The 13374-nt window shown below is 38.3% G+C and overlaps 1 protein-coding gene across 6 annotated transcripts in view; it reads left to right on the top strand.

Moving 5' to 3' along the window:
* Nipped-A (Transcription-associated protein Nipped-A) overlaps nucleotides 1-13374 on the top strand; it is a 1216281-nt gene that overhangs the window by 1122145 nt on the left and 80762 nt on the right. For all 6 annotated transcript variants that reach the window (XM_090382460.1, XM_090382459.1, XM_090382462.1 and 3 more), the window contains one exon: nucleotides 963-1070. In XM_090382460.1, the coding sequence (XP_090238586.1) occupies nucleotides 963-1070 (108 nt within the window). The remainder of the gene's footprint in view (nucleotides 1-962; nucleotides 1071-13374) is intronic.

Below are 13374 nucleotides of genomic sequence, written 5' to 3'. Positions count from 1 at the left end.
ACGGAATTTTATTTTGAGTTCAGTCTTCTATCCACAGATTTAATGCTTTTTCCATTTTTTCTAATTTAACGTCATGAGTTACACAGCAAATGTTTGAAGCAATTAGCGCGTTTTCACTGACTCTACGGCGGATTTTTTCTTCCAATTTTTTGATTGATCGTACTGTTGACTCATTGATTTTATAATGTTTTGCCACTGAGGAGACATTTTCACCATTAGAAATTTTATCTAATAACTCAATTTTATTCGCTAGTGTCATCACCTACTTTGATCTTTTCACATTTCCCTTGTTATTCGTAGCCATATTTTTTGTACGGGTTAGAAAGAACCTGTCCACAATAAAGTCATTTTCTTCCGTTAACACTCGAAAAAGTCTGTTTTACACTGCAAAACAGTAGATTTATCACTTTTGTACGCATATCAATTTATAAATTTATTCAATTTATAAGCATATAAATTAAAAGCAAACGACGAAACCTTCCATGGCAAGCGCATAACACATACTGAACAAGGATTAGTGAGAAACATCCACGCTCGCGATTTTGCCACCCCTCTCCCCCCACCCACTCAGCGCTGTTTTGACCGGGAAAGATAATTTTAGCCACGCCCATGTTTTTTTATGGCAGAAAATATTCACGGCGCGTTAAAATTCCATTTTTTTTTTTTTTTAGGTTTCATTTTATATTAAATCAGCGACCGCGAATACAGATACCACAAATAGGGGGGTTTACTGTATATATATATATATACACACACTAGTATTTTAAGAAATATAACTGTTAAATTTGCTGATATACAAAAAAAAAATTTATTTTTGATATATTTGATGTTTGACGAATGTGACATCTGAGCAAAATTAGTATATATACACTCTTTAAAAAAATTATAATTAAATATATATATATATATATATATATACATATGTACTTTTTTATGTATTTTTTTTTCTTTTCTTTCCTTAGCCTAACCATTACTATGTTCGAATAGCGAGGTTCATGCCTAGAGTTGAAATAGTCCAAAAGCATAATACTGCTGCCCGTAGACTTTATATTAAAGGACACAATGGAAAGGTAAGATATTAATATTTAAACAATTGAAATTTTCATTTATAATACCCACTTCTGCTACAAACTTCCAACAACAGATAAGACACAAGTTTAAGTTTATTTTTACTTTTTTTTTTAATGGCAACTTAAACACAAAGGTATTAAAGCGTGTAGTGCATACTACATTTGGGCTGAAGGTTTAGAAGACGAATACTACAGTAAACATATGTTGGCCAAATGTAAGAGTGCAATAACACTGAGTTGAATGATGTTTTTCAAGCTCAAATGACTGCTAACATTGTATTGTCTCTCTCTCTCTCTCTCTCTCTCTCATTAGCATTAGCATTAGTCATATGATGCAAGAAAGCAAGCTTATTCAGCATCAGCCAAAAAAAAAAAAAAAAAAAAAAAAAAACACAACCACTACTCCCATTTCACCCCTCTGTTCGTTCGAAATACCTGTCCAGCTGAGCCTTAAATTTGTTTAGGCTATCAACTTCAACAAAAAGTGATCGAAGTCTATTCCACAAACCAACTGCCCGCTGGCTAAAGGCAAATTTCCGCACGTCTATCCGACATCCGTCCTTCCTCAATTTGAATTTATGCCCTCTCAGGTGATTATTCTGAGCAAAAAGAAGAATCCCATCGGCATTGAGCATGCTCAAGCCATTCAAAGCCTTATACACCTCTACCAGATCACCTCGCCGATGCCTAGTCTCCAGGCTCTGTAATTTGCAAAACTTAAGCCTTTCTTCGTAAGAGCAACCCTTTGTTCCATTCACCAATCTTGTTGCCCTTCTCTGTACTCGTTCCAGCAGCTCTACATCCTTCTTGAAATGAGGCCTCCAGACCTGTACACAGTACTCAAGGTGTGGTCTGACCAATGCCTTATACAAGGGAATAATCACCTCCTTACCCCTGCTAAAAAAATTCTTGTATATCATTGACAAGACACCATGAGCTACTCTTGCAGCTCGTCTGCACTGCTCAGAGAACTTCATATCTGCCTGCACAATTACCCGCAGGTCCTTTTCATTCTCTACCACTGTCAGCGTAGTACCACAGAGTTGATACGTTGATCTGGTGTTACTGTTTCCCATATGTAGTACTTTACATTTGTCAATGTTAAACTTCATTTGCCACTCTAAGCCCATCTGCTCAACCTTTCCAGAACCTGTTGCAGCAGCATAGCATCAGTAGTGTCCTTAACAACCCTGCCAACCTTCGTATCGTCTGCAAACGTAGACATTAAGCTTGATATACCATCATCAGTATCATTTATAAATACAGAAAACAACAATGGACCCAACACTGAACCCTGAGGAACTCCACTAATAACATTAGTCCACGTTGAGCAGTGTCCATTGATTACCACTCTCTGTCTTCTGCCACTCAACCATCCCTTTATCCATAGCAGCAATTTGCCTCCAATGCCACACTGCTCCAATTTGTGCAGCAGTCTTCCATGCGCAACAGTATCAAAAGCCTTTCTAAGATCCAAATATATAATATCAAAGTTATTCCCTGCATCCAGTTCTTTTGTGACTACATCATAGTATCCAATCAAATTGGTCAGACAAGACCTGCCCTTAACAAAACCATGCTGTCTGAGCTATAACTGAATTCGTGTCCAGATGATCCTGCAGTGCTTCTTTAACCAGTGCCTCCATTAATTTTCCTGGAACCGAAGTTAAACTAACAGGTCTATAATTACTTGTGTCAGCCTTTGATCCTCCTTTGTGAATTGGGGTTACATTTGCACATCTCCAGTCTATGGGTACCTCCCCTGAGTCCAAAGAAGCTCTCATAATTATGGCTAGGGGTTTGCTTACTTCCTTTGCTGCCTCCTTTAATATAACTGGATAGATCCCATCCACCCCGGGTGCCTTTTTTATGTTTATCCTCAACAATTTCTCCTCCACTTTCCTCTCAGTTATTAGAAAATCATCTAGCTCACTGCCAATGTTTACTTCACCTACGACATTCCCCTTCCTGAATAACTCCTCATGTGTGAATGTAGATGCAAAATACTTGTTTAGATTGTTAGCCACCTGAGCAGGATCCTCAACTGTTGAACCATCAACATCCAGTGGACCAATCTGATTCATCCCTTTCCTTCTTGAGTTTAAATAGTTAAAGAACTCTTTTCTGTTTTTCTTTGCATCCTTTGCCAAGGATTTCTCATAATCTGCCTTTGCCTGCCTAATCTCCTTTGTGACTTGGTTACAGACCAACTTATATCTATCATAGGCTTCCATGTCACCCATTAATTTGTATGTATCCCATGCATTTTTCTTCTCTGCCATATGTCTCATTAGTTCATCTGATAACCATTTAGGCCTGAACCGTGAACAATATTGTTGTTCAAGGTTCAAGAACTCTCTTGTGAACTCCAGACCATGTATGCCTGTTCCAGAGTATAAATAAATTTTATTTATCTAAGCTTGATAGTGCCAAGTAGTCAATCACAAGGGTACAGTGGTACAAGTATCTGAATTTGTATATGGTTGAAGTCCCCATCACTGTTTAATGTGGTGTGATGTTCTTTTATTGCCTACTTTGTAAATTCTCGTGTATGGCCACCCTGGAATATAAACAAAATGAACACTGCTGTTGATATTGGACCTGAATTTCCATTGATTGTAGTTTTAAGGAAATAGATGCAACAGAAAATTGTTCCAAAGAACAGGCGTAGAAGAGATAAATGAGAGAAAGTAGTTTCTATGAGTTTTGAGTTTAACAGTGAATGGGCATTAATTAGTTAAGGTACACGTTTTGACTGATTTGGGGGTGATGAATCAGAAATACTAATTCAGAACACTTAACTGTAGTAATATTGGAAAAGGCACAAAGTAGAAATTAAGTTAAACTCTCTCCATTTTCTATATATGGGATAGAAAGTGGGGTAATTAGTAAGGGAAGGGACAGAACATTAATTAACCTTACTATCCACATTTAGATTAGGTTTAGAAACTTAAAAGAAGTTCTGGAACACCAACCCAGATGTGGCAACAAAATTCTATGGTAGGAATATGACATTTATACAGTGTCAGTAACTACTTAGAAGAAAAGTAATTTCAAATGCAAAAGAGAAAGAGCCTAATTTTTCAACACAAAGGGAAACAATATTTTATGATAGATATGTTTATTCCAAGAGAGGTTAAAATTAGAGTTAGAACCAATAGAAATCTGAATTGTAATAGTAATAGTAATCATGCATGTGATGCAAGAAAGCAAGCATATGAGCTTATGTAGCATTAGCCAAAAAAAAATTCACACAACCATTCCCTCTAAATGTTTGTCCAGTTCTTCCTTAAATTTATTTAACCTGTCAACTTCCCCAATGACAGATGGAAGTTTGTTCCAGCAATTAACCACCCGCTGGCTAAAGTCGAATTTCTGCATATCTATTCTACATCTATTCTTCCTCAATTTGAATTTATGCCCCCTTAGGTTCATAATCTGAACAAGTGGAAGAATCCCATCAGAATTTAGCATGCCCAACCCATTCAAGGCCTTATACACCTCAATCAGATCACCTCACAGGTGCCTAGTCTCCAGCCGCTGCAAGAGGAAAAGAGAACTAAAAGAAACCTGGAAGACAACAACAGAGATGTACATACGAAATTCAAGAATTCGTGGCAAGTAAATGGATGACCAGTGCACAAAACAGAAGGAACTGGAAAGTTGCTAAAGGAACCTTCATCCTGCAGTGGATTGAAAATGGCTGATAATGATATACCTGAAAATAGCAAAATTTCCTGGTACCAAAATTCCTGCAGACCAGGTTCTGTCAAACATATCCTAAAGGAATGTCCAAAATATGAAACAGAGAGAAGTAACATTGAGTCCATTATACAACACATATCTTCAACTTCATGGAGGAAAAAGAATCATGTTTTTTTAATTACCTCTTATATATACCTAAAAAGTAGCAAAATTTCCTTGTGACAAAATCTTTGCAGACCAGTACTATTGAATGTATCCCTAAAGGAATATCCAAAATATGAAACAGAGAGGAAACTGACATTGAGTCCGTTATACAACATATCACTTTCCAAGTGATACAATGTATAATGTCACGAGTGATCATAATTAGGCAACACACATATCCTCAAATTCGTGAAAGCAATAATATATGAAAGTATAATTAGACATTATACCAATAATTAGAAATATATTATACAGTAAACTCCCGCTATTCGCAGTATCTGTATTCGCGGTTTCACGGTCACTGATTTAACATAAAATGAAACCTAAAAAAATGTGAATTTTAAAACGCCATGAACATTTTCTACCATAAAAAAACATGGGCATGGCTAAAATTATCTTTCCCGGTCAAAACAGCGCTGAGTGGGTGGGGGGAGAGGGGTGGCAAAATCGCGAGCGTGGATGTTTCTCACTAATCCTTGTTCAGTATGTGTTATGCGCTTGCCATGGAAGGTTTCATCGTTTGTTTTTAATTTATACGCTTATAAATTGAATAAATTTATGAATTTATAAATTGATATGCTTACAAAAGTGATAAATCTACCATTTTGCAGTGTAAAACAGACTTTTTCGAGTGTGTTAACAGAAGAAAGTGACTTTATTTGGACAAGTTCTTTCTAACCCGTACAAAAATATGGCTACGAATAACAAGGGAAATGTGAATGTGAAATTATCAAAGAAGGTGATGACATTGGAGAATAAAATTGAGTTATTAGACAAAATTTCTAATGGTAAAAGTGTCTTCTCAGTGGCAAAACATTATAAAAATCAATGAGTCAACAGTACGATCAATCAAGAAATCGGGGGAAAAAATCTGCCGTAGTGTCCGTGAAAATGCACTAATTGCTTCAAAAATTTGCTCTGTAACTCATGATATTAAATTAGAAAAAATGGAAAAAGCTTTAAATCTATGGATAGAAGACCGAACCCAAAATAAAATTCCATTAAGTTCACTCATTATTCGTGAAAAGGCAAAACTCCTTTATCAATACTTTAGCGAAACTGGTGATAGCACTGGCGGGATAAGTTTTTTAGCTAGCAAATGCACTGGTTTGAAAGATTTGTTTGAAATTTCTAATAAATATTGCAGGGGTTTACTGTATATTAATTAGAAAGTATAACAAAAAAAAATGGCAACAAATATTTTAATACTGTCCAAAGCAATAAATCGTGCATTGGCTAAGATTTGCATGTTTTTCTAATGCTGCTACTTTTTTTACCAAACAAATGTGTAACAAGGTCCTTCATACTTGAGTTGTCACAGCAATACATTTGAGTGTGATTTGAATCCACATGACTGCAAAATAAGTTTGATGATAATATTCATTGCCAAATGATTAGTAAACTCCAATGATCTTTATAGTTTGTGCTGAAGAATGAACAGAACAAAGCCGTTGACGTATTATGTTTTTAAAACATTAGCTGTAATGTAACAAAAAATGCGTTATCAAGATGTCAGAATTCCTGTTTTTGTTTTGTTTTTTTTGTTTTTTTACTTTTTTTTTCTGTACGTTTTTTTTTTTTTACATTTTACATAGTAAGGATTGAAATATGAAAAATTTTTAATTTCTGCAATTCCTGAGAATTTTAAAAAAATATTTCCATTTCTTAGAAATAAAAAAATATACCCATGAATGCCAGCTACTACTTGTAAATCAACACCTTAGAGACATTCTCTATAAACAACTTCTATGTAAAGTAAAATTTTAGCTTTATGCACTTTCTGTGCTGCACTACTGAGACCAATCTATTCTGGACACCTAACATGTATAATGTGCATTTTGTCTTACACATTTCATGCTATGCTTTTGCTTGCTACACTATATTTACATTCAAATACTTCAGTTGCCAGAGGTATATGACTATGCTGATTCTGTTAACATGAGTATATTATTATTATTAGCCATATGGTGCAAAGAAGCCTGAGGCTTAGGCTGAACCAGCCAAAAAAAAAAAAAAAAAAGTTTCTGAATTACCTCTTCTCTCTCTCTCTCTCTCTCTCTCTCTCTCTCTCTCTCTCTCTCTCTCTCTCTCTCTCTCTGAAGAGAGAAAGAGAGAGAAGTGGAAGAGAATCGCCAAGAAAAAGAAGAATGATGATATCCAGCTCGGGACCCTGGGTTTGCCAGGCCCATACTCACCAGATGTGAGCCCCTAAGTTTAATTTTTTACTGTAGAATGCATCTTGTTCAATTTTATAAGAAATGCCACCTACAGCAGACCTCAGTAAGACCAAACATGACCAGTAGTTTTGGTGGCATGCTGTGATATACTTCATGTTAATAATGTATTTGAAAACGAAATGCACAAGGCATAATCCTTATGAGTTTTGGTAATTAACTATATAATATCGGTGTAGATACACCATAGTTAGCCCATAAATTTGAACTACGTAAGTAGTGTACAGGGTACAGCTCTAAAACGGTGTTCGCAGGCCGGCCGCTAGATAGTACACCAGACCAAACCTATTGGTAACTCTCTAGGAGGCTTCCGGATCAGCTAGTGTATAATCTTGCTACCTCTACTCTGCCAGATAGTGACTGGAGGGAGTCCGAGTAGTGTGTATGCGGGGAGCATTGTCGAGGCCACGTTATGTCAAGGATCTGGGTATATTCTTACCACATGTACGCCATATCCAAAAATTTCATTACTTCATATAGCATGTCCCACCCACTTTTTCTTACTATTGAATACACCATGAATTGTCAAAATAATAGAGCAAGCTTATCTGCGAAAAGATCTAAACCTCCCAAGGACTTCCTAATTCATTTCACAAATATATGTGCTCTCAATTCCAATCTCAACGATGTCCATTTCCACTTGCAGTCTTCCAAACCCCATGTACTTTTTCTGACTGAATCTCAGTTATCAGTTGATTCAACTACTGCTCATCTCAGATGTCCAAATTATTTGCTGCATGATTCCTTTTGCCTCAAAGGTGGTACTTGTGCATATGTCCGTTCTGATATTCCCTGTCAGAGACTTGGCAATTTGGAATCTCCTCTCTTTGATCTTCTCTGGCTTAAAATCTCTCTACCTCATTGTGTAAAATTCATCTGTTGTCTCTACCGTTCTCCCAACTCCACTAATCACTTGAAGCTCTTTGACTTCCTCTCTTTGCAACTTGACTTTCTCCAGTCCAACTTTCCTAACAGTGAGGTAATTTTCCTTGGTGATTTTAACGTTCACAACTCCAGCTGGCTTCCGTTTTCTAGTCACACGGACCCAGCAGGTCGAGATGCTGAGGCTTTTGCAATTACTAATGACCTAGCACAGATTGTTCATTTACCTACAAGAATACCCGACAATCCTAATCATACAGCCAATACGCTTGATCTTTTTCTCACAAACAACCCTTCTAAGTACAAGGTTGAAGTGAGAGGTCCTTTAGACACTTCAGATAACAACTTGGTGATTGTCTCTTCTCCAATGGAACCTTTATCTCATGGCTATTCCCAACCTTGTGTTGTTTGGCATTACAAGAATGCAAAATGGGATGACCTGCGAGACTTCTTTTCTTCTTTTCCTCGGTCTGATTACTGTTTCAAAACTTCTGATGTCAACGTTTGCTCAGATCGTGTCAGTGAAATTATTCTTGCAGGAATGGAATCCTTTATCCCACACTCCACTTTAAAATCTCGTCCTTTATCTAAACCTTGGTTTTCCAATAAATGTGCTAAGTCTGTCCAAGAGAAGAACGTTGCGTATCGTAATTGGCTTGTTTCTAATTCTTCAGTTTTATTTTCTGCCTACACCAAAGCTCGCAACAATTGTAAAGCAGTTATTAATCAGTCCAAACTATTGTTTGAACAGGCTAAGAGTAGAAAACTTGCTTCTTGCCCTAATGGTAGCCGAGCATTCTGGTCTCTTGCCAAAGCTATTGGCCACAACTTTTGCCCATCTCTGCTCCCACCTCTGTCCAAACCAGATGGTTCTGTTTTCACTTCAGCCAAGGATAAAGCTGACCTGCTAGCATCCCATTTTTCTTCCAGCTCATGTATTAATGACCTTGGTAAAACACCTCCCACCATTCCTAACACGCTCCATTCAATGCCTCCTGTGGTCTTCCGTCAAAAGGATATCAGAAGGATTTTGATGAATCTTGATGCTACGAAAGCTCCAGGTCCTGATGGTATTTCTCCACTTGTTCTCAAAACCTGTGCTCCTGAACTTACTCCTATTCTTTGCCGCCTTTTTTCACTTTCTTATTCCAAAGGTGTTTTTCCTTCTGCTTGGAAATTTGCTCATATCCAGCCAGTTCCTAAAAAGGGTGACAAATCCCTCCCATCCAATTACCGTCCCATTGCAATTACTTCTACTCTTTCTAAAGTAATGGAGAAATCAATTAACCGCCAACTTTTAAACTACCTAGAAACCTTCCATCTGATCAACGATCGCCAGTATGGATTCCGTCAGTGTCGATCCACTGGTGATATTCTGGCTTATGTTACCCATTTATGGACTAATTCAATGGAAAGGTTCGGTGAAACACAAGTAGTTGCTCTTGACATCTCAAAGGCTTTTGATCGTGTTTGGCATAAAGGTCTTCTAAACAAGCTTCCATCTTATGGTTTGCCAACTGTTTTTAGTAATTGGTTATCCAGTTTTCTCTCTGATCGCTCACTGAGGGTGATCGTAAATGTCTCTTTGTCTTCTAACTTCTCCACTAATGCCAGTGTCCCCCAAGGTTCAGTTCTTTCCTCCACTCTTTTCCTCTTGTATATTAATGACCTTCTTCCCTTGACTGGAAATCCTATCCATAGTTTTGCCGATGATAGCACATTGCATTCCACTTTCCATTTTGAGAAACCTTGTCCTGCTCAATCAACTTCAACTTTTCGAAAATCTGCTACCAATTCCTTAAATACCGATCTTCAGGTAATTCTCCAGTGGGGCAAAGACAACTTAGTTTATTTCAACCCTTCTAAAACTCAGTCTTGTCTTATATCTCGCAAAAAGGATTCTTCTGCTCCTATGCTTATCTTTAGTGACACTCCGATTTCTAGGCAAAATGATATATCTCTTTTGGGGATTACCCTGACTTCTAATCTAACCGGTGAAATACCACCACATTGCTTATTGGAGGCTTGAAGTGGTGGAACCCATGTTTAGTCTCTAGAGCTAAGTTCCGGTCAACCCTTCCCTATCTCTTCCATCATGCAGTATAATTGATGACTTTTGAGGTTATGATGAACGTCGTGGTGAGATCTAATATTCCTAACATTTCGAGGGTACAGCTCTAAAACGGTGTTCGTAGGCCGGCCGCTAGTTAGTACACTGGACCGAACCTATTGGTAACTCTCTAGGAGGCTTCTGGATCAGCTAGTGTATAATCTTGCTACCTCTACTCTGCCAGATAGTGACTGGAGGGAGTCCGAGTAGTGTGTATGCGGGGAGCATTGTCGAGGCCACTTTATGTCAAGGATCTGGGTATATTCTTATCACGTGTACGCCATATCCAAAAATTTCATTACTTCATACAGCATGTCCCACTCACTTTTTCTTACTGTTGAATACACCATGAATTGTCAAACTAATAGAGCAAGCTCATCTGCGAAAAGATCTAAACCTCCCAAGCACTTCCTAATTCATTTCACAAATATACGTGGTCTCAATTCTAATCTCAACGATGTCCATTTCCACTTGCAGTCTGCCAAACCCATGTACTTTTTCTGACAGAATCTCAGTTATCGGTTGATTCAACTACTGCTCATCTCAGATGCCCAAATTATTCGCTGTATGATTCCTTTCGCCTCAAAGGTGGTACTTGTGCATATGTCCGTTCCGATATTCCCTGTCAGAGACTTGGCAATTTGGAATCTCCTCTCTTTGATCTTCTCTGGCTTAAAATCTATCTACCTCATTGTGTCAAATTCATCTGTTGTCTCTACCGTTCTCCCAACTCCACTAATCACTTGGAGCTCTTTGACTTCCTCTCTTTGCAATTTGACTTTCTCCAGTCCAACTTTCCTAACAGTGAGGTAATTTTCCTTGGTGATTTTAACGTTCACAACTCCAGCTGGCTTCCGGTTTCTAGTCACACCGACCCAGCAGGTCGAGATGCTGAGGCTTTTGCAATTACTAATGACCTAGCACAGATTGTTCATTTACCTACAAGAATACCAGACAATCCTAATCATACAGCCAATACTCTTGATCTTTTTCTCACAAACAACCCTTCTAAGTATATGGTCGAAGTGAGAGGTCCTTTAGGCATTCTAGATCACAGCTTGGTGATTGTCTCTTCTCCAATGGAGCCTTTATCTCATGGCTATTCCAAACCTTGTGTTGTTTGGCATTACAAGAATGCAAAATGGGATGACCTGCGAGACTTCTTTTCTTCTTTTCCTTGGTCGGATTACTTTTTCAAAACTTCTGATGTCAACGTTTGCTCAGATCGTGTCAGTGAAATTATTCTTGCCGGAATGGAATCCTTTATCCCACACTCCACTTTAAAATCTCGTCCTTTATCTAAACCTTGGTCTTCGAATAAATGTGCTAAGGCCGTTCAAGAGAAGAATGTTGCATATTGTAATTGGCTCGTTTCTAATTCTTCAGTTTCATTTTCTGCCTAGGCCAAAGCTCGCAACAATTGTAAAGCAGTTATTAATCAGTCCAAACTAGAGTTTGAACAGGCTAAGAGTAGAAAACTTGCTTCTTGCCCTAATGGTAGCTGAGCATTCTGGTCTCTTGCCAAAGCTATTGGCCGAAACTTTTGCCCATCTCTACTCCCACCTCTGTCCAAACCAGATGGTTCTGTTGTCACTTCAGCCAAGGATAAAGCTGACCTGCTAGCATCCCATTTTTCTTCCAACTCATGTATTAATGATCTTGGTAAAACACCTCCCACCATTCCCAACACGCTCCATTCAATGCCTCCTGTGGTCTTCTGTCAAAAGGATGTCAGAAGGATTTTGACGAATCTTGATGCTAAGAAAGCTCCAGGTCGAGATGGTATTTCTCCACTTCTTCTCAAAACCTGTGCTCCCGAACTTACTCCTATTCTTTTCTGCCTTTTTTCCCTTTCTTATTCCAAAGGTGTTTTTCCTTCTTCTTGGAAATTTGCTCATATTCAGCCAGTTCCTAAAAAGGGTGACAAATCCCTCCCATCCAATTACCGTCCCATTGCAATTACTTCTACTCTTTCTAAAGTAATGGAGAAATCAATTAACCGCCAACTTTTAAACTACCTAGAAACCTTCCATCTGATCAACGATCGCCAGTATGGATTCCGTCAGTGTCGATCCACTGGTGATATTCTGGCTTATGTTACCCATTTATGGACTAATTCAATGGAAAGGTTCGGTGAAACACAAGTAGTTGCTCTTGACATCTCAAAGGCTTTTGATCGTGTTTGGCATAAAGGTCTTCTAAACAAGCTTCCATCTTATGGTTTGCCAACTGTTTTTAGTAATTGGTTATCCAGTTTTCTCTCTGATCGCTCACTGAGGGTGATCGTAAATGGCTCTCTGTCTTCTAACTTCTCCACTAATGCCAGTGTCCCCCAAGGTTCATTTCTTTCCTCCACTCTTTTCCTCTTGTATATTAATGACCTTCTTCCCTTGACTGGAAATCCTATCCATAGTTTTGCCGATGATAGCACATTGCATTCCACTTTCCATTTTGAGAAACCTTGTCCTGCTCAATCAACTTCAACTTTTCGAAAATCTGCTACCAATTCCTTAAATACCGATCTTCAGGTAATTCTCCAGTGGGGCAAAGACAACTTAGTTGATTTCAACCCTTCTAAAACTCAGTCTTGTCTTATATCTCGCAAAAAGGATTCTTCTGCTCCTATGCTTATCTTTAGTGACACTCCGATTTCTAGGCAAAATGATATATCTCTTTTGGGGATTACCCTGACTTCTAATCTCTCTTGGCACAAGCACATTACAAATATTGCTTCCTCTGCATTTAAAAAACTTGGCTTTCTCTTTCGCTCTCAGCGTTACTTTTCTTCCAAACAGCTGCTCACTCTGTATAAATCGCAAATCCGCCCACCATGGAATATTGTTCCCACATCTGGGGTGGTGCCCCCAAAACCTCTCTCGAGCTTCTTGATTCCATTCAGAAGAGGGCAGTTAGGTTAATTAATGATTCATCTCTAGCAGAGTCTCTCCACTCGCTTTCTCATAGACACACTGTTTCTGCTGCATGCCTCTTCTACAGATACTTCAATGGGCACTGTTCTTCTGAATTGGCTTCTATAATTCCCGCTCTCTCTTTCAAAACAGTCCGAACACGTGCTGCCACCAGCCAACATCCATTTACTGTCCAACTTCAAACCCACAGAACCAACTTTTCATCTTCCTCATTTATTCATTCAACTGCCGTTTTCGGG

Source organism: Mastigoproctus giganteus, chromosome 10, assembly GCF_048544385.1.
Source record: "Mastigoproctus giganteus isolate SK-2022 chromosome 10, ASM4854438v1, whole genome shotgun sequence".
Lineage (NCBI taxonomy): Eukaryota > Metazoa > Arthropoda > Arachnida > Uropygi > Thelyphonidae > Mastigoproctus > Mastigoproctus giganteus.
The sequence above is the reverse complement of the archived record's forward strand: the minus strand, read 5'-3'. Positions and strand labels throughout refer to the sequence as shown.